The 26,842-nt window shown below is 37.4% G+C and overlaps 1 protein-coding gene across 1 annotated transcript in view; it reads left to right on the plus strand.

The window, feature by feature from the left end:
• Cad87A (cadherin 87A) overlaps positions 1-26,842 on the plus strand; it is a 345,230-nt gene that overhangs the window by 102,818 nt on the left and 215,570 nt on the right. Inside the window, exon 2 of the mRNA XM_076371967.1 lies at positions 8,551-8,586. Coding sequence (XP_076228082.1) covers positions 8,551-8,586 — 36 coding nt within the window. The remainder of the gene's footprint in view (positions 1-8,550; positions 8,587-26,842) is intronic.

The following is a 26,842-nucleotide window of genomic DNA, read 5'->3' on the forward strand; positions in this document are numbered from 1 at the left end:
TTGATTGCTTTCGAACGCCTGAGGCCCGACCCATGGAGAACCGGCGTAAACGTTCCTGCCATATGCCCGGATCGAACGTCAACTCAGCCGTTCGAGATAATCGGTCTTATTGTTACTAAGAGAATTTCCTGCCCCGCTTCGCCCCGGCTCGCCGACCGATCCCGAGAACTTGAAACTTTCGTCGGCTGCGAAGTTCCAGCGACGATTCTAGCTTTCGCGGAGAAATTGCGAGCGCCGCGCGTCTGTGGAAAGTCTCCAAAGGAACAGCTGTATCGGATCGATGCTTGGGAAACTTGTTTTCCATCGCTGCGCCGGAATTATGAGTCGAACCTGGACGGTTTGAGATTATTGTTAACCTATTCGAGGCGATTACACCAGGTGCTCGACACTTTGACTGTCGCGTAGGATAGGCGTTTGTATGCTTGAAATGACGCTGAACAACTTTGTTGAATAAGATTTTTTACTAAGATGTTGTCAGCTCGAAGACTACAGAACGAGTGCTCTGAGAAAGGCATTGTTTAGTCGAAGGACCCGCTTGTTAGCGTAGTTCTCACTCTGTTTATTGCACCCCGAGACTCGGGGACGCGTTCTCTTAACTCTTTACATTCCGAATTTATTTTGCGTTTTTTCTTCGATAATTCTGTATTATTACGATATTTTATTTGAAATGCATTTTAAAAAATAAATAGTTTGCAGAGAGCAGTGTCAACGATTCTTCTTACTAATAACATTAAAAATAACATTATAATATAGTCTATTTTAAAAATATCTTGGCAAAGAAGCACACCTGTGAATAAAACTGATGTCGAGTCACGCTCGATATAGGAGCGCAAAGAGTTAACACTAGGTTTACTGACGTTTTACTTTACATTTCTGCCGCCCTTAGTAAAATGGATATCCGTTCACCGAGATCTAGGAAAATAGAGGTAGGAAAATAGACGATTAAGATACGCACCCATGCAATTAAATCAATCAAAATCGACGTAAATATTAAACAAATAATGTTTACAAATTTCAATATGCATCAAATTAATGCGTTCCGTAAACCTAGCCTTAACCTTTTAGCTACTATATGCCAGTGTAGTGACTTCTTTCTCTGTCATCAATAGCTGTGCATATTCTAGTCTAATGTAACGTAATCGTATAATGCAAAATTCTATCAGTTTCAAATTGCAGTGCTAAATTTATGATATGTAGATATGAATATTGACATTTATTCCTTTAATTTTTTCATTTAACTATACAAAAAATGATTCAACTAAGAGGAAAGAAACTCTGCACGAAAAAGTAACTTGAAAACATCATGAAAAGAAGATAGTAAAAATAAATAAACAAAAAAAAGGTGTGAAATAATATTTTTTCCTTGAGTCCTTGTTTCCGAAAAAAATCAAGTTCGACCATGTCGGTTCGGTAGTTGACCATTTTTTTTCCTTTTTTTTTTGGTTAACGTGGAGGAAATCTGCACTCGGAGATCCAGTCCGCCCGGGGGAGCGGCCGGAGGTATTGTGCGGCTCTTACCCACTAAAACCTCCACGGCGACCTTCCTGGGCCAGGAGGGGGAGCCATGGGATCTCTCAGAGAACACAACCGCGACTCCCCCAGGCCCGGCCGGCCAGTTGCAATAAACTTAGGCCAGTGTCGTCCCGGAAGGGGGGTCTGGGCCTGAACCGTACTGCGATTATGCTGCAGTGCAGGGAGATCGCGCCCTGCACCGCAGCCACCACAACGGCTGCATTACAGGATCCAGGGCCTCTGCCCTGAGTCGGGAGGAGCCCCAATTTCTGGGCCATTTACACCGCCGCCTGCCTCCGTCGGGGGAGGGGCTGGGGAGGGCTCTTACTCGGCCACGCGGCCATCGGCGCCCTCAGGATGTCCGAGCGGGATCATTTCGATTCCCCTCGTCGGCCTCCTTCTGCGACATCACCTCGTTGCAGAAGAAGGCCACAGCGTCCCAGGACCTCTCACTCACCAGCATAGCCCCCACTACTGCCGGCAGCGAGAGGTCCTCCTCGATGACGTCCATAGGGACTCGGCGCAGCGCTGAAAAGGCGAGGCAAACCTACAGCGTGTGCTGCGCCGAGTCCTCTTCTTTACCGCATTGGTGGCACACCGTCGTCGCTTTCCTACCTATTCGACACAGGTACTTACCGAAGTACCTGTGCCGTAACCTCTCTTCTGCCACCTATCCAGGTGCGGCAGAAGGGCCCCGACGGCTTTATAGACATGGAGAAACAACTCTCTATGCCATCTTCCTTGAACGTGCCGCCAGTTCTGGAGTTCGAATGCATCGACGGTCTCGGACTCCAGCGGGACCCCCCGAACTCGGCCGATGATGCGCGACCTATGATAAACATAGGCGCGCACCGCGGCCTGCAGTTCGGGGGAATCTCCCCCGTCAGAGCCAACGCCGCCAACGTGGACGTGGTGCGGTACCCCTTATGGCCCTTATGGCTAAGGACCGTTGAAGCCGTCGCAACGTTCAGAAGTTGCGCCGGCTCCTCGTCCCGGTCAGGGCCCAAATTGGGGCCCCGTATAAGGCCATAGACCGTACCACGACTATGTACAGGTGGCGCACTCTGTGCCCGGGTTCCCCGAGATTCATCAAGGGACGGTCCGCCTACCCGGATCCACGACCTTGGGAACGGTCTCGTCGCCTTCTCCGGGGCTGTCTCCAGCCCCAGGTCGTGGATCCGCGCGACGATGGCTGCCACCGCGACCTCCGCTCGGCTCCTCCTGAGCCACCTCCCGACGGTCACCACCAAGGTGTCATCAGCGTAACACACCAGGGTGCGCCGTTGGGAAGCGGGGCCCGCAGGACCGTGTTATATTCAAGGTCCTACAGGAGCGGTCCTAGGACTGATTCCTGCGGGACCCTACGGTCCTCCTCCCTTCGCATCAACCTGTACCGGCCCCGGTACGCAATCCTTCTGTCCTGCAGGTAGGACCCTATCACCGCCCTCAGATATGGAGGCACGTTGTGCAATACAAGTGCCTCCCTAATGACGGTCCAAGGCAGAGTGTTGTTTGCGTTGACAATATCCAAGTATATGCACACGCACACTCCGCCCCGGCTGACGGCCGCCTCCGCGAGGGCCCTCACCCGATCCACCGCATCGATGATGATCGATCGGCCCTCACGGAATCCATACTGACAGACCGCCAGGTCGGGTCCGTCACAGGACAGGTGCCGGACGAGGGAGCATGAATCTCCTTTTCGAACCTTTTGCCCGGCTCGTTCAGCAAGCATATCGGCCGGTACACGGAGGGAGAATCTGCGAGCCTCCCTTCCTTCCTCAGGAGGACCATCCGCCCTTCCTTCCAGAGGTCCGGGAAAGTCCCGGATCTCAGGCACTCCGAAAAAAGATTGCGGAGTCTATCCGCAAGGACGCCCCGGGCCAATACCTAGGTCTTGCCGGGGATCCTGTCCGGCCCCGGGCCTTATTCTTCCCCCGGAGCTAACGTATCACCCCGGCCATTTCCTACTCTGTTACCCCTAGCTCGGGGGACCAGTGTACGTTCTGGCTTCCCGTTCCCGGGTCCGGTCGGGACTGCTCCCCTCCGCGGGGGAACAACGTGTCCACGATCGTCCCGAGAATCTGGGGGTCTAGGCTCTCCGACAGTGGGGGCGCCCACGGCCGCAGCCGTCCCATAACGATTTTGTTTGGGCGCGCCCATGGGTCCCTGTTCAGAGAACTCAGGAGATCGTTCCAGGCCTGGGCTTTTGCCCTTTTGATGGCCAACTGTAGGGCAACCACCTTTCCCCGGTGGTCGCCGTACAGCTCGGCGGCCCTTGCCTCGTTTATCGGTCGTATTCGACGAGCCCGGGTGTATTGGCGTCGATCGGAAACGCAGCTCTTCCTCAACTCCGTAATCTCTGCCGACCTCCAATACACCCTCCTCCTCGGAAGGTCCCTGGCCCGGGGCATTGCGACGTTGCACACGGCGGGGGGGATTGGCCGCGGCCATCAAGGCGTCCTGGTCTATCCTTCGCAGGTTCCACCGCGGTGGTGGCCTTTCGCCTCTTGGGCGACAACGGGGTGTCTTCTCCAGGGCGGCGGAAAGGCTAATTATTATGTATCTGTGATTAGATAATGTTTCGGCCTCTACCGTGTAATACGGCGCGCGACCGGGGAGTCGCCCACGATACATCGACACTCGCGCCATTGATTTGGTGTTGAAGTCCCCCAGGACGAACACCGACGGGAATGGCATCGGAAGATACAGCTCCTAACTCCGTCCAGGTGCTTCTCAAAGGGGCCACCTAGGAGGCGCGTACAGGGCCACCACCGCGGTGCCACCCCACTCAAGCGCCAGGAATTCCCGCCCACTCTGTATGAGACTGTAGGGCGGGTACTCTGGCCACCCTTCAGGTTGGGGAGGAGGTGGAGGCCGCGACGAGGCTCCCCTTTTTTCCCTTTTAGGCCCTTCGAGACTGTCGCCAATCTCTCCACCGCGCCTGGTATTCCAGGACGGAGGCGGCGACGTCAACCGTCGACCTCATCCTATATTCTCGCGCCAGTTGTGCCTCATCTGGTAGCGGGATAGGTTTCCACTTCCCGTGCCTCCGCCTCGTCATCCTCCTCGCCGACGCTAGCAGAGGCGGAGGCACGTCGCCTTCCGCTCCTGGTAATCCGAACCTCCTCCGCCGGTCCGGCCTGCCCCCTACCGCCCTTACTGGTGGATGACAGAGGGTCACCCCCGCCATCGACCAAACTTATAGGGGACCTATCCCGGCCCCCCTCAGCGCGACTCGATAGTGATCCAGATCTGGATCGCAGCCCCTCCAGTTTGGTCAACACGACGCTGGATAGACCAACGCCGTGATCCCACGAGAGTGGTCGGAACTAGAAGTCACCCCGGGCAGAACCGCTTTACCCGGGGAAGGCTAATACACCCAGGGGTCGCCAGGTAGCCCGGGGTTGGCGCTAGCGACTGGTGCACCCACCAGCCATGCCTGACACCTACTCCAGGCATGCCCTCCTTACCGCGTTCCACAACTTGGGGCTAGGGATTTGTTATAGAGGTTGATCTCCTCGCAGGCCGGCTGCACACACTATAAGACGCTCGGGCACTCCGGGCTCGCAAGCCCGTACCGGACCGCACACGGGGCCCGGCCTTTGGAGACCTCCAGTTTACCACTCGCTTTTTCGTTCCCCGTATCGACGAGCGTCGATATGGAGTCACAGGAGCCCCCCGTAAAAGTGAGGTGAGTGGTCTTGACCAGACGCAGCCCGCCGACTTCGCCGAAATTGACGCCGAAGCGTCTGCTGGTATAAGAGAATATCAGCTCCATCGTGGGTTTTGACTCGACTCGCGGGTTTGTCGGAGAGGCATGGGGACCTCAATGAACTGCCGCGGTATCGAGAAAGCCACGCCCAGTCTCGTGCTCTTCGGGTCAGTAGTTGACCAAACCCAGGTGTGCTCGACGTATTTTCAAACTGGATTTTCTCGAAAACGAGGTTCTATACGAAAAAAATTTATCCTAGCTTTTTTCTTATTTTTTTTACGCAGAATCAATTCTGTCAACTACGGAACTTGTATTTAAGCTATCATACGCGTGCTACACTAATTTTCAATGAAAAAAACATTAGTCTACGTTTTTCCTTTATTTTTTTTTCATTTAGGGTCGAACTTTTTCCGATTGCAGCATCTGTTACCGTACACTCTGTCTATTTTTTCTGTTTTAGTTATTTCTCCGATTTCCATACGCCTTTTCTTTTTGGTAGATATTTTTGTAATTGAAACCAAACAACGACGAGTATACTCGTCAAACGCCGTTCACGCTAGCAAAACCGCAGTCGTAAAAATGACGAGTTTTAATTTTCTTCTTCCGCAGTTATTGATATCTTAAAACCGGTGCATATTAGGAATGATTTGAAAAATAAATAGTTTTACTTCAATACTATAATTAACGTATAAGGAAATCGAAAACAATCCGTTGCAATTTTCATAGGGATTACATATTAATCACGTTTAACATTCGGTTGTTCTAGTGTTAAAGAGCAATTCCTGATTGATTGATTAACTGATTAATCAACACCGAGTCGAAATCACTAAAGCTAAAACCATGAAATTTGGATACTAGCTTATTTTCATGACGTACAGACTTACCAAAAAGGGTTTTTCCGAAATTCAGCTCCTGAGGGGGCAAAGTGGGCAAAGTTTGTGTAAAAAAGCTTATATTATAATATTTTTATTTCCTATTTTACGAAATTATTTTCTTTAGTTTATTTATTTATTTTCTTTGTTTCAATTATTTTCTTGCGCATAAAAAATTAAAGTTGCTTTCACATGTATTTTATCTGGAATCGTAAGTCACAGTGTAATATAGGAAATTGACGAGACTGTTAAAATGATTTATAAAGACGATTTGTTGCATTTAACAAACATATTGTAACTGTGAGGATCGCTATGGAAAGAAAACTCTGGTCTCGAACGTGTTAAGGCTGAAAGATGATCTCGTTACCGCAGTTTCGGCCCGTAGCAAAATAAAATGCGGCTAGAATGGAAATAGGATGCACAATCGATATTTTCTCGAGAGACTCCACGGTGACGGCGCGCCGTGACCGTGTCACAGATTTAACGAGGGACGTAAGAAAACTTCGGACTTCGCATAATGAATGAATTTACATAACCCCAATTAAATGAGAATCGGATGAACGCGAAACCGTTGTGAAAGTACTTATTTCAATGTTTGAGCGAATTTCGCGTGGATTTTCAATGTTCGAAAGAATTTTGTGAAAGTTCGTTTCCATGGAAAACGTTTGAGTTTCGTGTAACGAGGTTTTCGTTATTTTGATATCCGTCAAGTCAGACTTCGTTTTAATACGAACGGTTTTGTTTTCGACGTACGCGTTGAACAAAACATCGCTTTTCGTTGTTGATGATAATTTCCAAAGTAATAATTAAACCCTCGCTGTAATTTAACAAATCTAATTGTGCCGTTAACTTTGAAAGTGGATTAACGCATACAGTTTTATTTTCGAGATATTTGCAGGTTTGTGTTCGAACAGATTAAAAAATATTCTGGTATTATACAACGAAGTATTTCAGAAAGTATTTAGTCTTAAAAATGAGAATTTATTATGACTGTGTAATGTTTTGTGTAACTTATAAGGAGATATGATTTTTGATGCTTAAAGTGACTTGGTCCATTTTCAAAATTAAGGGTACAATTAAACGCTCCAATTTACAAATTTTTTTACTATAAACATGCATCGGTTTCTAATGAAATGTCACTAACGTTTTTCGAAACTAATGTAAATGAAGATTATATATAAATTAAAGAACAGCATTGTTCTAGTCCAGTGTTTCGTGTGTTAATCTGTTATATAATATTTAATATTGTATATCTAATTTTATAATTTCGTTGCATGGAAGCACATGGCGACTGAAACTCGCCTCTCGAGTTTAAAAGGTCAACTTCAAAATAGTGCCTTGAAATATTTATATGTAGAGACAGGTTTTAACTTTACTGTGTGTTTAATCGATATGAATGAGAGTCATGATTATACTAAATCCTGTATTTTTTTCTGGCAATTACAAAATTCTATTATAATAGCTTAAAAATGTATAACTACAATAATATTTACGTATACTGTACATAATATGTTATATATTTTAATTATAATTCTAATTAAAATATAATAATACGAGAGAAATTATTAATGCTGCTTTCAGCATTTTTCAGGATTCCCTCGTGTATTACAATGTCCATAAAACACTGGCGTAATGAAAAATGTGGCGTTTATATCTTCAGAATCAAATAAACAGCGCATAGTAAATTTCTTTAACGGGGTTATAATTTCAGGAAGATTAATTCTTCGCCTTATAATTCCTGTGGTAATTATGCCCATCAAAACTACTGGATCGTGAATATTTTGCTAGGTGAAAAGAGGCATCTGTATTCCTTAGAAGTTTACAAAACAATATTATGTTACACTTATTATTTATTTCTATATGCAAAATAATTTGTTTCTTTTTTCATTATGGTTATTCTACTAATTGGATTATGATGTGCGCAGTTTATTATCTACTATTCTCGTTCAACAAAAATTTTCCTTAATTCCGAGATTATATCGATATTAATGGATATTGAATAGCGTACGTGCATCGGTATGACAAGAAAACTTAACGGCTTCTCGTTCCGTATTTAGAAGAATGCGTAATCGAGTTCCGGTCACGCAGTAACGTACCGTTCGATGCACTCGAGATATCCTGAGTTGATGCATTCTTGCAGTAGACGTGCTCAAACAGATGCTCCATGAAATAGGTTCGATTTTTTCCAGAATATACTTTAAAAATGAATTTTTAATGTGTCTTTGATAACCTTAATCGAATAAACATTCTATTTGTTTCTCGAATTTGTATATTGTAAATAAATCACACAAATTTTATTGGAACAGTATCCTTGATTGCATTCAATGCAGTTGATATTAATCAAATATTAATAATATTGATCAAATCAACATTTTATTTATTTGTTAAATTCGTACATTCTAAATAAATTCGAAAAGTTTTTTGAAACAGTGTTCTTATTTTGTTTTTCAGGTTTAAACTTGGAAGAAACACGGTCTACGAGATGAGGTAACGTAAAAGCATCAAATTCTATTTGAAGATCCAACAAATTCGACGTTCTTTAAACATTCCGAAAATGTGGAATATTCACGAGGTTCTTTTAACGTACACAGAAAATTTTTAGTTAAACGTGAAACGAAATTCCGCGGTACATTCTCTATTCTGCCGCGGTGGAAAAATTCAATGATATTAAAACGTTCTAATCATTTTCACGGTACAAATGTTGAAAATAAACGGGACGCGTTGCAGAAGAGAGTAATTGTAAACGAGCAAATCGGATCACAGACATTCATGAATGCACGAAATTTTTTTGCCCCGTACAATGGTTAAATTTGCATGCATTTTTCATTCGAGCTGCCGGCCGTCGCGTCGCGTCGAATAATATTCGTGCATAAAGCGTGAGTGTGTGTCGAGCCCTCTGTAACTCGAGTCTTACGACTTTTACAGCTTTATCCTGGACAACGTTTGTAACGACTACACGGTAAATACACATTTCGTGAAAGCAATAATCACTCGGCGCGTTTCCGCTGGGGAAATTTTTGGACGATCAAACGAGAACGTCTGTGGTAATAATTTAACGAAATGCGGAAAATGTGGTACAAACATTTCATTTTTATTTATTACGATGTTTGTATCGGTTGTACAGGTGAAATGGAAATGCGAGAGAAAGCATAGGATTTTTGAACGATTAAAACAACAGTTTGGAAATATATAGTACTTGATAAAAAACAATGATAACGGACATTGTTGAAGTATTTTGAGAGATTAATATCTCGATTTTATTTCTGATTTTCTTACATGAAAAAAGTTTGGAGGTTCTAGAATAATTAAGATAACTTTAGACAAGAGTTTAATAATTGAATTTTTTGGATAATCCAACGAATACGGATTTTTATTCGTATTTCATATTTCATTTCATAATTCCTACGTACTAATAAGATTGTGTATTTACGTTTCTTTCGCATATTGACGAAGATCAACTAATAATTGTGCATTAATGATGTGATATGCTACCTGATAAGTGTAAGTAAGTATTTACTTACATACTTCTATCCACCAGTTTTATTCGGGTAATCAATTTTCGAATAATTGAACGTTCGGATAATCGATGAATCGTCCAAATCGATGTTCAGATAATCAAAGATTTAGATAATTAATGTTCAAATAGTCGAATATTTAGTCAATCTGAGGCCCAGATGAATAAATTCAGTTAATCGAATGCTCAGGGATTCAAATGTTCAAATAATCGAAGATTCAGGTGACTGTTCTTCAAAGAATTAAATACTTAGTTAATCTAAAGTTCTGGTAATTAATTACTTAGTTAATCGAACGTTCGAATAGCGAATATTCAGTTACTTAAAAGTTCAAATAACCAAATGTGTCAAATAATCGAAGATTCAAACGACTAATGTCCAGATACTCCAACATTCAATTAATCCAAGTTTCAACTAATCAAATGAGCAGATAATCGATGTTCTACTGCAAACACCTTCCAAAACAGTAATATCCCGCAGTAACCAATTACTTGAGTCTAACCCACAATCGGACTGAACGGCAATTGGACTACGGTTCATGAGAACCGCAAACATTCGAAAATCCGCTGGAACTTAAAGAATATTTTGCCGATACAGCGGTGTGTACAGTAATTCCCGTTAGCCGTGTTTCGGTATTAGGACGCGCGAGGATGATGGTTGCAAGCTGGATACCCGTAGCCAACGTTTGGCATTAACGAGATAATTAAAATCGAATTTTAGACAGCAGTGTTGTGCACGCAGCCGGGCATGATTATCGAAATTACCGAAGTTCGTTCTGGCTCCGGTGGATCTCTAAATACCGGCGGAATTATGTTTCGAAATTTACTGGCGGAACGACATCTATATGCCCTGACATTTTCCAGTAATGCACTGCCATAAGCGCGTGTACAATGCCGTATAGGTGTGGCACCGTCCACGGATTATTACGATTCACGATACATCGGCATTCCATGTTCGATAAAACTCATTACGCGGACGCGGTTTAATACCAGATTTACTGGGACCGTCAAATCCGTTCAACGATTTTTCGGTTTCGCGTTTAAGGATACGGAATTTAGAGATATTACGATTTTTTAAAGCAATTTATGACGGACAGATTGATAGAGCAAACTTATTTGGAAAATAAACTTTATTTATATGAGTACATTTAATTTCTGTTAATATGGTAATCAATTGACAATTTACATCGAAAAATGTATAACTGAAATTGAAATGAGATACGGAATTTAGAGATATTACTGTTTTTAAATATTTTATGGTGAAGAGATTGATACAGCAAAGTTATCAAACTAAACTTCAAAACACCCTTCAAAGTTGAGGGTTGAAAATATATTTTGTGCAATATCTCTGAAACTACAGGGCGCGGAAAAGAAATTTAAATTGTCCATTTTCAGGCGAACAATTTAAAAAGAAAATTTCTTTTCCACACCCTCTAATTTCAGAGATATTGTAAACAATATACTTCCAACCCTTAATTTTAAGGGGTATTTTTAGCCCTTCAAAGTGGAAGTTGGTTGATAAGAAGAAATACGTGAAAAATATTTTCTTGAAAATTATGTCTCACATAAGTTTCATAAAAACCAGCGTGTGCTGGTTGATAAGATTTTCTTGTAAGAAAACCGAAACCAGTCGTCTCTGCTGGCACGTTGGTCCCAGCGTTAAGAACGCTTTAAATTTTCCGTTTAGATGTAAAACGTGGCATTCTCCGTATTGTGTTCTAATTTGCGGTGTACTCAGTACACAGTTGTGTTTCCGCAGTGTCGTCGTCGCGACGCGGGGTTGCTTTTGTTACCTGGTATGCATGTATACTCGCGCGCATTAGACTGCATCATCCCCGAATACGCGCGGAAGTTCCGGGCCTCTTGTTCGCGTGCGCGGCCGGAGGTATTCGAATAATCTCCGGGCGCAGTTTCGACATCTCGTTACCTATGTCTGCATTCTATACTCTAATTGTCAAGTAATAAACAGCGGTAGCGTAGCGGCCGGGCGCGCGCTGCACGCGCGAGAGCGCAAGATGCGAGATGCATTAACACCGTAACTATGCAGCGCAGGGCAGCCTCGTTTCGATGCAAATATAACGTGGACAACAAGCCGACGGAGACGCGCGTAGGTTCGAATTTAACCCTTTGCACTCGAAAGGCGACTTTCGATTACAATATGATTCAGTACTGCAAAATTGTGAAATTAAAGATTCGGTATTAATATTGTGCAATAACGTACAATAAAAGACATCCGTTCTGGAAGGGTTAACATTGGAATACTGTACAACTTCACGGAGAAAAATATATAAAATGAGGAGAATATGATATCAAATTTATATTAAATTATTTTAAATTATTAATCATAAATGATTTATTTGTCTATTTCTATTTATGGTTAACACGTTGTCGTAAATGACGTCTATAGACGTCCATTGCGTGTGCTTGCAGATGCAAACGACGTCTATAGTAGTCTTATATTTTTAGTACTGTAAAACAATTAAACAAATGTATATCACTGTTGAATTTATTATCCTCTAAATCCTTTAGCCTTCTTTTAATAATTGTTGAAAAAAACCAGCTTTATGTTCAGAATACTTTGATTAAAATTAAATTTTATATCTCTAAATGAATTTTTGAATTTTTTATATGCTATTAGAAGTTTTTGTTCTTGTATCTTTCAATTTTGTGTTACATTAAAAAAGAATGTAAATGAAAATCATGTACAAAATAAAGTTATGTTTATAAAAATATACCTCTTTTATTTTTTCTTAAATTATTTTCAAAAAATTTCCTTAGATACCAAAACGTCTATAGCCGTCTTTTGCGTATCAGAGAAATCAAAGCAGTGAAAAACAAATGACGGTTATAGACGTCTACGTTTTTTAAGGAAAATTTATTAAAAAATACAATAATTTTAATCTATAAGTATGAAATCTTGATCAAACTCTCCAAGAATCATCTAATTGACAAAAAAAGAAGTGTGTTTTTGGAAGCACTTACCGATTTCAAAATGAGCGTCAACATGTTAATTGATTGATTTGAAGTATATATTCGAAACGAATGAATAAAGTAATTATCATTATTATTGTTAATTACAATATCAATTTATATTATTAATTAATTTATATTCTCCTGCATGTCTCGTTCCATGTTTATGCTACATCCATACTATGATAAATATAAAATTAATAATTTTGCTGAAATAGAAATGTTTCTGACATTGTTGTCGTGACTATTAAAGCACTATTAAAAAACATTTAATACTAGCATCTATAATTTTGGAAATTCGTTCATAAACATTTGTACTCACGTAAAAATCTAGTTCAGTTATAACTTTGTAATAAAGCACTTATAAACTCTTTTTCATAAGTCGTTTCAGTTTTGCTTTTAAATACAAAATGTACCGATAAAATTTATATGTAAATCTACGAAATGCTCTGTAAGTAACATTGTAACACGAAAATCTGAATTCGTCTTATCGCTACTTTGAATCGGCTTCTCGTCTTATAATTACATTTTACGTGTTTCCCTCTTGCGCCTCCCTCCAAGTTCCTCTTACCTCTCGATTTATTTCCGGCACGAAACGAACCAGCGAGCGTCGCCGTCCCTTTCCCGAAACGGCGGGAATGCGAGCAACAAGCTGGAAATCGTCAACTAATGACGGAACGCGAGAACTGTGACACGTGGTAGCAATTTCAGCTGCATGCACTTCGAGTTAGTGTGTACGTGCATAACTAGAAAAATTGTTAAAGCGTGAAACATGAAAAAGTAGACTGCACGAATTTTTGTTTCCTTCCGGCAATCGTGAATATTTTCAACCGAGTTTGAACATTCCAACGATAATATGCAGAACGTTGCAGATATTTGTGCATATTTTGCGAGAAATATTTTTCTGCTTTTATTTTCGCACACTGTTTAAATTTCTATTCTGTTCCGTTCGTCTGAATTAAATTAACTTAAAATTAAAGCGAACTGAAATAAGAATTTAATTAGTTGTTTCCCTTAATTACGTCCTTAATTATTTTACAAACTTTGTATTTTAGTAACTTTGGAAATTATAAATAAAACGAATATAATAATTTAATGGGTTTCATAAAAATATTTACCTTTCAATCTTATTTTGGAAGACCTTAAAATCTTTAAAATTGCAATATATTACTAAAAGCTGAACTTTATGTTAACCTAATTTATAATATATTCAAAGATCAAATAATATACTTACTAATAACATTCACAAATGCTAACACAACTTACCACGTGAATTAATATACCCTTAATACATTATACCTATACCAAACACAATATAATATATCTTACATTTATAATTACATTTCTATCACAGCACATTCTCCAAAGAAGTTCTAAAACATTCCATAATTCTCGCCACGACTCTGATTTCATAAAAATGTCAAAAACACCGTATCTCGCCGCAGTAACACTAGCGAAATTATTCCCCTCGCTTCAGTTGCACACAATTCGTTCTCCTGGAGCAACGGCAAGTGCCAAGCCGGAAATCGTCAGGTAACCACGGCAGGTGAGAGACCGTGACGCGTCGTGGCGCGCGACCCGGCGAGTCTATCGTTAGGAAGCTAATAACTCTCGCTCGAAGGAGCGAAACGTCGTTCCTTGCAAATTCACGGGACAGGGACGAAGGCAAAGGAAGATCTAGGGGTTGTTGCACGAGGTAAGTTTCTCGAACAATGCGGAACGAGTCTTTCCCTCGGCAACGAAAGAGCCAGGGAAAGGAAAAGAGGAACGGAGGAGATAGAGGGGAAACGGAAAAATAGCAGACTTGATCCGGCTGATACAACAGCCACGATTATTTGAAATTTAGACTATGTACTGGGTGATTCATTTAAATCGAGTCACTCGAATATCTTTGAAACTATTGATGATAGAGAAAAAGGTGTCAGGCAAGAATTTACATATGTGTAACTTATAAAGAAGTTTAAAAAGTTACGTGTGAGTAACTCATTAACAAGTTAACTGCGTTTGACGAGTATACACGTCATCTTAATGTCCATTCCTAAATTCCTCTTTTACAATTATTCAATAGATAATAGATCCTTCTCTAAGAAATTTCTAAAGAAAATGTTTTAATAATGCACAGACTAAGTTATGAGTGAATGAAGTCTCAATAAATGCAAACTTGGAGTTTCTGTAGAGAAATTTCAAAATGTCAATTTAACTGCTCGGCAATTTTAGTGTTAATGAAGCTACTTTATCGCTAACAACCTTATAATATAAAACCACTATCTCATTTACGTTTAAAACAAGTAAATAAGTTGGCCTTGGAGTTTCTGTAGAGGAATTTCAAAAGTCATTATTATATTAACACTAAACCTACCGAGCACTTAAACTATTTACGTAATATAGTAATCAGGCATATGTGACTCCCGTAGGTAAAGTGTTAAATTAATTTGAAAATTAATTTTGATTTTGCCCATCTACGTAGGACATTTGGTACACTGTACGCTTTCGCAAGGTTCGAGTGCAATGCACGATCGATATAGCTGTTTTCGCAAGCACGACGCGAGACGTAATCCTTGTCGTCATTGTTTTAAGCTCGGCTTCTTCTCTTTCTTTTTGCTGTTGGTGTTGTTGTTGCTGAAAGAGATAAAAGGAATAGCCTCACGGCGAGTCGGTGGACGACATTGAGTTTTCACGGGGAACGGACCGCTCGCTCGAGCAACCGACTCTCGAGATCCTTCGAACGGAAATTAAAAAGGAGTTTCGACGACTGAAGCTGAAGTATAGTAATATACCCACTTTCACGTCAGGGATACTTGACGTTAAATGTACAAGGGATTTCAAGTCTTCTTTCGCTGTTATCGGCTTGGCGCGTGACGAGATGATGCTTGTCGCTGGCTGGGAATTTTGAAATTTTAACAATGGACTTATGGAACCCGTATATTCGATGATATCAATCCTTTGCACTCGAAAGTTTTTTCGCTATATACATATTCATTATTTTCATTATTTTCTACTAAGAAGATTGATTAAGATATCGATTTTATTAAATAGATATAAGTAATTTAAAGGTTAATTTGAATCTCCAAAAATGTATAGAAAAGAGCAATGGTTACATAAAAGTGTTCAATAGAAAAAACAAGTTTAATTAATTTTGTTTGACTTAGTGTTGATCGAATTAAATATATTGAAATTGTTCATTAAATTCTCAATAAAATGAAATAAAATTGTATAATAAGCGACACGAGAAATCATGTTTCCCAGTAATTTGGAAATTCTAATTACCAATATCAGTTTCGAAATTCCTGTTCGTGAATTTCAAACATTTCTTTCTTTTTTGAAGTAACGAACTTTCAATATTGGGAAATTTAATATTGGGGAAAAGACAGATTTCAAATAAAAAAAGTAATGAAAATAAAAATGAAGCTAATTATTTTAATTATTCGTGTAATATTAGAATAGATAGATGTTTCTGTTACATTTTCGTACACGTATGCAAGCATATTTCTAATTAAAACTTGAATAATTATTAAATTATTCCATTTTCAATTTTTTATATACTTCAGTATTTCAAAAATTTTCACTTCTTTTACACCAGTATATTTTCTATTTTTGTTCGTATTTGTCTTCATATGACATAATATGTAGGGTAAAGTAGAAATATTCAATAACATTTTCCTATTATGTTAAATATTCGACGTACGAATATTTTATTCAATGCCTGGTTTGATGTATTGTATTTATTTGGTTTTGAGTGTGTCATGCTCGAATTACGGCGATACAATCTGTTATTCTGTTAAACGTGTTCGTTGTTTTTACTATTTAAACAAATATATTTTGTTCACTTTTTATATTTCCCGAACAAATAATCCAGCATATTATAATTTCAAAAATTGCGTTCAATTCATCAATCTTTTTATTTGAATTTTTCCCTTGGAATATGTTGTGTATCTCTCATAAAATGCAAATGGTCAAGCATTTAGCATAGTATATTGCATTCGTTCGAAATCGTAACAATTTACCTAATTTCTGTGTCTCCGAGTCAGTTTCGTCGTGCAGCGCACGATACAAAAGGAAAAACCGTACGCGCACACGGAAAAACTGATATGATGGCTGGTTTACGTCCAGTCAAAAATATGCTGTACACGTAGAAGCTCTCTATGCGAGGATATTACCTAATGGACAATGCCCATCGCGTCACGCTTTTCACCGTGTGTTTCAAATGTCAAAAGAAATGGATAATTGTGCGAGTAAAAAAATTATGAGAAGAGAACGTGCAACAGATGATGCAACAGACAGCTATGGTTTCTACGCACATACAATTTTATTTCTAATTACTCGAATGATGGAAAGTTAGCTTTCTTGTTTTCGAATTATGAGTATACGAAAAGCTTTTATGTTATTCTCAGTTTTTGCGTTATTGTTACGTATAGATAACTTTTTATTAAAATAATTAACATGTTCATTAGAAGTTTATAAACGTTTATATAGTAACGTAGTAAAATAAAACAAAAAATTTTGTTTTAAACCCTTCAGTTATGAATTTTTAAATGTCTGTGTTACATTGAAAAAGAATTTAATCTTTTACAGACGGGGATTTTTAAAAATATTAAAAACCTTTTACCTTCTACTTTAGAGAAAGTTAAATTATACGTAAAATATTCTTCAATAAATTAAAGTATATAGAATTAATCAAATTATATCAACAAAATGTCAATATCGAGATGCTAAATCAAAATTTAAATGCTGAATTATTGAAAATTGATTATTTTTTAATCGTGATGAACAAATAATTGAGAAAATTATTTTGATAATATATTTTTACTAAAAAGAAGAAAATTATGTATTGATCTTTTGTCACTTGAATAATTAAATTATTTATATCTAATTTTATATTCTAGACATGAAAGTTTGATGTTATGATGAGATCTCTCCTTGAATGGTTAGTAATATTTTATAAGTAATGATTCTAAAATAAAATGTGTCACATTGTGTCATAGGAAGAATTTCTCATTTCCAGTTATAATTGCAATTATTATCAATAGATCGATTATGAAATCCTTAACAATTTATTGTTGGCTTCGAAAGTGAAATATTAATTTTCTAAAATATTTTTTGGAGCAAATTTGATGTTAAAGTAGGAATTATAGTTTCTGCAAAGAAAAATAATACCTGAAAGAAGACACTTGCTGTAGTATTCTTCTTTCGCAGTGATTATTTTCACAGGAACCAATGAAAGGTAGCATTTTCTTTCAACGAATACTGTCAAAAGATTCTTTTTAATTCCATTGACTAAGCAAGGATGAAGGAACGAAACGGATATTCATCGCTTTGTTTTCCTGGAGAAATTGGAAATATTTGCGGATCGCTGACGCGTACGCTATGGGCTGTTTTTCTCATTCGGTTATACGCTCTTGCAGCATAACGCGCAAACAACCGCTTGGAAATATTTTGTTTGTGTTTACCATCAATCGATAGCTTCCGCCTTTATTTTTCGTTTGCCCGTTTCATCGTTAATTATTCTACGTTGGTGAAGAAATTATTTTCCTTCGTTGCATTCACTCGTATTTTGTTCTCTACTATTGTATCGTAAGCGGATCGATACTTGTGTCATCTATTGTTTTTCAATCTTTACGTCCTTACTTTAACTAATAAACTCAGTATGATGAATAATTTTCACTATATGTATCATTTTGATCAGTTTTTAAAGTATTAACGGAGAAAGAATAAAAATACTTAATAGTTTAACTGTTTGCACTGGAAAATTGTTTCGCTAAATATATTCTTCATTTTCTAATGAAATATCAGTGGTAGGTTTCATAACTAACATTAATATAAATAATATAGAAATCGAGGTATAGTATTATTCTATTTAAACGTTTTATGGATAATGACATTAAATGAATTTTAATATTCTATATCACACTTTGTAATTTTGCTGTATCAAAATAATGGCGACTGTGAGTCGCTTCTCGAATGCAAAGGATTAATAATTAACCCTTTCCGATACGATTTAATCATGAAAAATTGTACATGATCGAAGCATTTTATTTTTATTAAAGAAAACAAAGAGTTCCATTTTATGATTCACACATTTTGTTAACGAAAAGAATATTAATTAAAAGTAATCTGGCGAAGCACTACTAAATATTATACCAATTTATTCTCAATCAGGAACTGTACAATACAGTGTACAGTTTGGCACGAAAAACCAATGACGAACTGTACTCGTCATTTTATCGCAAGAAGTTAATCATTTACCTAATCCACAGTTAAGTAACTATCTCAATCGCTGATCTATTTGATGACTACATACCTGCTTTAATTATTAATTGTGATTATATATTGTTGATTGAATTAAAAATTTCACACCTAATTGTTATTGACAATCGAATGCTATAACTGTAATCGTTAATTATTAAGTGCTTCAAATATTACCCAATACTGGTCCCTGTATTTGTCTGACGAAACTTTTATTTTCTGATATAGTGGAATGTCTAATGAAATTTTTATTTTTATACATCACGTTATAAAAACCAGGATGCATAAAAAAGTAACTATAAAAATTAATTACAAATACCACTGAAGCTTGTTAATGTAATCATTTTCTTATATTTATATTATATCTTACAAAATCTGTGGACGCTGTAAATGCATAAACAGCCAGCATCGTCCATTTATCATATTTTCACTAGGTCATCTTCATTTCATTTTTCATTTCACCTCATTGTATATTAATTTTCATTTCACTTCACTTTCATTCTATTTTCACTGTATGTTCTAATTCGGTTACACATTGTCTCAATGACTACTAAGATGTTTCGCTCACGTACCCATTTAACAATAATTACACCTCGCTCAATTCACCACATATCGCGTGGCGCAAAACGGAAAGATAAACACAATTGGCTCGGCGCATGAAGTGTTAAATTCTCGCGTGACGTGTTCGCGACGTTCACTATTATTACCTGGAAAGCGTGCAGGTTCACGTATTCTAGCTCTTTATCACACAGCCATCGTTTGCCACGCGTCACTCGTAAAACGTTATCAGACGATAGAACATAATTTTCTTTTATAACCAGATATGAAGACAAAAATGATCGATTAAAATTGTCGAATTATGATCTAAATAGATACTGCTAATAAGCGCTGTCATGTAATTTAGTACCTGTTAATTATGAAAATAGTACAGTACAGTTAGAAGATTAGAAACACGAGAAACAATACACATGATAATTCTTTAACACTATCTCTGCCGAAGGTGTCGAAAGACGCCTTTTGAAATTTTGTCTTAAAATTATTTTCTCAATTGAGTTTTGGGAATTTTCTACAGATAACTTTATAATCGTTATTAGAAAAATCGAAAAGTCAGTTCAGAATATATGACAAAGCTTGGAAAATAATTTTAAGTAAAAACTTCAAAACGTGTCTTTTGACACTTTCGGTAGAAATAGTGTTAAAGTGTCAACATGTCAATATAGCAGTAAACAATAGCACACAGATCGCAGAGTATTTTGACTTATTGTTATTTCTGGAAATTTATTGTTAGTTTTGGAAATCAGTTACAGTGGAATGTCATTCAGCTGACATTGTCCAAAGTGTCCCATTTTAGTCTTCTGTCTAAGTTTAGAAATACGTATGGTTGGTTACATATACAATTATACGTATACAAACGTCAACGATTAGATTTAATTTAAATCACAAGCGCCAAAAGAGAAATAGCAGCAGTGAAACTGAAAAATAAATTAAATAGTATTGAATGCAAAACGAATGAAAATATATTTGAGAGCTACTTAATTTCTGATCGATTCCTGACATGCTCACAAATTTGTTCCTTCCGAACCGATTATCCGAAAAGTCCTTGATCCGAACAGATTGGTCCCAATTAGTTCGGATAATTGGCGCTTTATTGTACAGTAGGTTCACTGTTTTACCTACTTAGTGTTGTTGGGAGAAGAGCCTTGGAAGGAATGCGGACTTAATTAGTCCGCTTTTAACTTTTCTCATTTCGTTTTCGATACTAATTTGTTATTTGTTACTGCGGTTACGTGTAACAAATTAAAGCTACGAATGAAGAAATGTTTACTTTCTACGCCGAACGTAAATGAAAAGTAAAAATACTTTGTTGACTCATTGTATGATAAAATACATAGTGGGAGGCTTTTCTTCTGAGCGTAGAAACACAGTTTTATTAATGTGTGCAGTACAGAAGAAAGTTGTTTAAAACAATATTGCCGACAACAGATCTCAAAATCATCAGAATGAGCGAAAGGTCCCCTTTTCTATATCTACTTTGCCTCTTCTTCAATCTCCTTGCGTTACTGTGCGCGTGTCCCATACACGATTTTATTTAGGTTCGCATTATAAAAGAAAGTTGTTCGCAACAATATTCCCGACAGCAAATTCCAAAATCAAGTAGAAGTGCCCTTTTCTAGATTTAATTGCCCTTTTTTTCAATTTTTCTCGAATCACTGCGCGTGTCAGACAGATTGAACCGTTCGGGTCCCGATTCCCGTCTCGCCGTGCGGCAGGTATCATCACCGGTTAACGACGAACGGAATAATCGTATTTTGATCGGATTGCGTCAAAGGGGCAGCCGTACAGATGGAACGTCCGTAATCGACGGACTATGTGCGCGTATGTATCGTGCTATATATATGCCGGCTCAAAGGTGCATCCCGCGATATCTGATACAATCAGTCATCCGTGGAATGCAGGTGCGCGTGCACCGGCCGGAAATTCCCTGCGGATTAAATTCGTGCGTGCGAAATCGTCGGATATAGAGCCCTTGCGCTGGCCACGATCATCGAACGCCGGGGAACAAAGCGGCTGAACGTCCGCGGATCCGCAAATTCCGGGAAGTACCCGAAACGGAAATCGGTTGCCTTACCAGGTCCAGGGGTTGCTGCAGCCATGGCGTTTCGAACTCTCGAAATTCGACGATTTAAGCTTGATTTACACTAGCCAGTTACCCCCTTGTTTTATAACAACGAGTCGAACTCGTGGTAAAGATTTTATTGAGAATTTAACCAGGAAAAGTATTACTCGATTCTTTTGAAACATTATTCTTCTATTATCAAAAATTATAATTTAGACCTAACATAGATATAGAACATATCCAGAATTTTCCTCTTTTTTCAATGAATTATTAATGGCAAAGTAGTTCTATCTGTCATAATTGAGAAATAAATCATAGGGTTAACGTTATGGTCGGATCAAGTCAAATCATAGTCGGTCGTGATCGTTGACAATATAAGGTGGTCCTAAATAAGGTGTCATGAACGTAACAACGTGATTCTACACCTTCGATTTGGTGGAGAAGAATATAAAGAAGTAACTGAGAAATTCATTTCGAATTTCAAATCATAGAATTTATTACGATTGCTATCAACCTAGGAAATTTAAAAATACATTTGAAACAGCGTTCTACAATTCTGATTTCAAATGTAAATAAATAAATATAAGAAGTATAAGAGATCTGTACATTAGATGTCAAACTGAAATATAAAACTTTTCTATCAGCAAAGCTGAACACGTTTTAATCGGGCAGACTGTAAAACGAATGTCCATAAATCTAGCGTTAACAGTTCGGGTAAGCAGGTTTCAAGTAAAATTCGCGATATTTCCTCTATGGGGGATATTTTGATCGTCGACACATGTACGTAAGGCACAACGCACGTTTCGACCAGACACGGAATTTGTTACCGGAAGCAGACTTGAATCTCACCCCACGCGTCTGTTTTTCGTGTAGCGAGTGTTGCGCCGGGACGTGACGGCAATGCCGACAAGTCGATACGTCAACGTGACGCACCGCGGACTTTTAATATTCCTCCATCGAATTGGATTCGTCTGCGCAGGCACGTCGCGTCTCTCGGACCCTCCATCAGCTGGCAGCGCCGATAAGAGTACGAAAATCTTCATTCTTCTTCCGCATTTAGTAAAATGACGTCGAAGCTGAGAGATCTGCGAATTGTGGCAAAGCGAAGCTGGGGACGAGCTGGAAGCTCTGAGAATATTTATCGGCTGGCGAAGCGAGGAGCGAGGATTAATAAACACGACTCATCGAAAAAAGGAATATTAGTTTTATACTGAAATAATGATACATTATTGGCAATTGCAACTGAACGGAATATTCGAGATTAATACATGAATATTTACTAACGAAGTGTATTTACTTCCTTAATAATATGTAATCCTTTGCACTTCGAATTTCTTTTGCACTTTTTTTTCGACACCTCTGTATTATTACGGTATTTTATTTGAAATGCATTTTAGAAAATAGTTTGTAGAGAGCAATGTAAACGATTCTTCTTACTAATAATATTGAAAATAACATAATAATATAATCTATTTTAAAAATATCTTGACAAAGAATCACACCTGTGAATAAAACTGATGTTGAGTCACGCTCAATATAGGAGTGTAAAGGGTTAAGCATTAAAGATATTTTAATAAGTTGCTCCTGTTTATTCTCTAAAAGAAACAACTGTGACGTTAAGTCTGACATGAAGACGAACTTAAATGATCCCACCATATTCATAATGTACTCAAGTTTTTCAGATAAAGTAATATTCTAAATTCATTATAATTAAGATGTGTTTTTTTCGCAAATCTTGTGTTATTATTCATACAACTAGTATATTATTGTACAGAAAGTAATTATGTAATAAGTATTATTAAGTAATAAGTAATGTATCTAAATGTTGGTGATTACTAATGACTTTACTGTTAATGTGACCACTTTAAAATAAACTCTAAAAAGACTGTTGGCAATTATGAATTTTTGTTTGTTGGTTGTTCATTTGTTTGAATGAATAGGAAGTATGTTACATGTTATACATTTCAGTTCCATGATTAAACAAGATTGCCTACGTTTGTTGCTAAAGAATTCACATTATTCTTATCGAACGTGTTAGAAGATACCTTTTGAAATATTAATTGAAAATTATTTTCTAAGTTTAATCATTTTTCCTCAATTTCGACTTTTCTTATAGTGATTGTTAAATACATTTAATTAATGATAGTAAAATTAATTTATTGGGATATATTAATTTTATAATGATTGTAAAATGAATGAATTTATTGGTACCTGTTAATTGTATGATCATTACAGAAAAATTGAAATTGAGGAGAAAATTAAAATTGTGAAAGATATCTTTTGAGAGCTTTGATAAAAGTAGTATTAAAGATGTTAAACTCTTACAAAAGGAAAACAGTGTAATTGGACCTTCGGGTACGATAATACGAATTGATGTTACTGCAAGTCTATCTGTTTCTACAGATATTTGTTATTTCTTACTGTCATGTCTCAATCTTGACATCGGATGGTTGCGTCGCGTGGAAAAAGGACTGCTACAAATACGTTGGGAACGATATTACCTGGTACGTGTTTGTACTTTCTTATCCCTCGAGCTATTGGGTACTATTGGTTCTAGAGGGTGTTTCATTTGTGTTGGACTAACTACAAACTATTCCAGGAAAAAGTTCTATGTATTGAGTTGTAGGATTTCTATCTGCTATACTCTCATACTTTTACATTACTATCCAAATATATTTATCAAAATAAACATACATTTAATATAACGCTGATAAACATTTAAACATTTTTATTTAAAAATAGTCATTTTATATTTATTTATACGTTGGTTATTTATATTATGTTGTAATGTTTATATTATAATACTTTCACGTATTTTATTAATATTTTTATTATTACATGATATTATTGAATGTAATATAATATAACAAAATAAAATAAAATATAATATTATATTATATTATATGACAGTCAACGTTTTAATTTATTTCTCTTATTTCCACGATCCAAATAATGTTTCACTTCCCGTCCGTATCCTTTGTCCGTTATATTCGAATACAGTACAATGAACTTTGACGTGAAACGACAGCTTAAAGCGGAGGGTAGCATAACTGTGCAGGATAGAAATCCTTGCGTGTACCGTCGTATTCGCTTTGGCATCCCTATCTGCAGGAAAACTGGTTCTGGACTCTGTTCCGTGGCGAAGTAGGTGTGCATCATTCGTTGAGTGACAGGAAATGCTCAAAACGGAGGCCGGTTATCTACGAAATGGATATCAGCCGAGGGCATGACAGAACTTTCTGTATATCTACATCATCGCCTGGACATTGTTTTGACTTCTGACAGGCCGGGCTATGCAAATTAGGATTTTGATAATTACAGACGTCGCTGAAGGTAGGCTTCTAAACGTGTCATTTTGTATGCGTGCCTACCAATTCGTGTTAGACGAAATTTACGTGGAATTCCGCACGTTTCGATATTACCTTTGTTATAATCTTACTAGTACATATTGGGAGTGTAAATATCGTTTACGTAAAGATTTCATTGGTTTTGAAATGTTCACCCTTTGCACTCGATTTGTTTTCAATGTTGTTGAGTGTATATTTATATTTATTTCTAGAGAAATCAGTTCAAGTAGTTTACAGCGGTAGATTCAACGTTTTATGTTTATTTTATTTATTATTAGTATAATAAGACGTAATTTTTATAATCTTTTAAATTGTGGTACTTTGTCAAACAATTTTTATAACAAATTTGTATTGTCATTATATATCAATTGTTGAAACAATTATTGGGTGTATGGAAATTTAATTAATCTTGGAATTGTACTTCTTAAAACAATTATTAGATGTATTGAAATTTGATTATTTTAGAAATGCAATGGTTGAATTAATTGTTAGTTAACAGATAATTAACGTATCTATAATTAACAAAGTTACTGGAAATAAGTTTCTTTAGAAGTAAATTTCTGGGACTAATGTCTAATTAAGAAAGGATGAATTATAATATTTTAATGGTTAAATTTTATATTTTGAGGTATTCGGGGGTTTATATTTCGATTAATTTGAAAATATTAATGAAACCTATTAATTGTACAGTTGTGTTAACCAAATATTGTGTTTTTACCGTAAAATTGTAGAATTATTTGTTTTTGCAGTTTCATTAAAAAATAGATTTACATCATTTTCTCATTACATGTACGAAATCACGACATATTTAAAGCTAAATCGTTTGCAATAAGAACAGATAAATGAAAATTCCATACACTCACACGTATGCACTTACAAACCGCATCGTGCAGGTCAGTTTTCGTTCTCACGGTTTTCTCGAGGCTGACGCTACCATAAAAAGCAAACGCATTCACACCCTTCGGACTCACACTGTCATTCACACACACTTTCACGTTCCTTAAAACTAACCTAAGGTACTTCGGAGTATTTTACAGGTGAATATACTGTATCCATGTACACAGATTTGAATGAAAATTACATCTCAGATAGCTTTTAGAAAAAATATTTGACAAGTATCTTCTTCCATCAATCTTCATCCGTTGAAGGAGCGCAACAGCCCTCCATCTTGAAGGTTAAAATGATATTTCTTAAAATATCTTGTAAACTACAATATGCAGGAAAGTTATATTTCGTAATCGTGTATTTTTAAATCAGAAATTCGATTACGTAAAATATTTATGCAGAAAATAATTTGTTTAAACAATACATTACAAATTTGAATTTCTTTAGAAATTTTTTTGACTAAATGTTAACTAACTTTCGTGAGAATTGTCCATTTTCATGCTAATTTGTTATATGTATCAGAAAAGTCAAAGAACGCAATAGAAACAAAATAAAGAATAAAAGAAAAATCAATGTAACAAAATTCACACAAAACCTCATAGAAACATTAAAGGCATAAATTATTATAGTAAAAATTAACCCTATGCGATCAAATGCCGCCATAATGCGGCTTCCTAAAGTTGAAAGTTGCAAATGAATAATTTAATTATTCAAACAACGAGAGATTGATGCGTAATCTTCCTTTTTCCTGGTACATATTTAAGACTTCAATGCATAATTCAGCTTCTTATGGAAAGAGTTTTTAAAAGTTTAAAAAATTCTCGTCCGCAAGGAGTTAACAGAATCACTTAGTACCAATATTTCAGCCGCCACATCGCTCCCTTGTTGGAACAACTCCAAATTTCATATTTCTCGAGAGAAGCGGAAAATTGGTTCTGCACAAAAATACATATTACTACAGAAGTATAATTTGTGAATGTGCAAATTAATATTCATCTTTATTAATCACTTTTCACGTCATTTATCACAAAGGCAACCAAGACGTAATTAACCCTTTGCCTTACGATTTATTTCGACTCAGATGTTTCTGCTTACAATACTCAGTTTTGTTGCAATTTTATAGATACAGTTATTGCAAAGGAAATTGTAGTATGACAAATTTTATTAAAT

This window comes from Nomia melanderi, chromosome 1, assembly GCF_051020985.1.
Source record: "Nomia melanderi isolate GNS246 chromosome 1, iyNomMela1, whole genome shotgun sequence".
NCBI lineage: Eukaryota > Metazoa > Arthropoda > Insecta > Hymenoptera > Halictidae > Nomia > Nomia melanderi.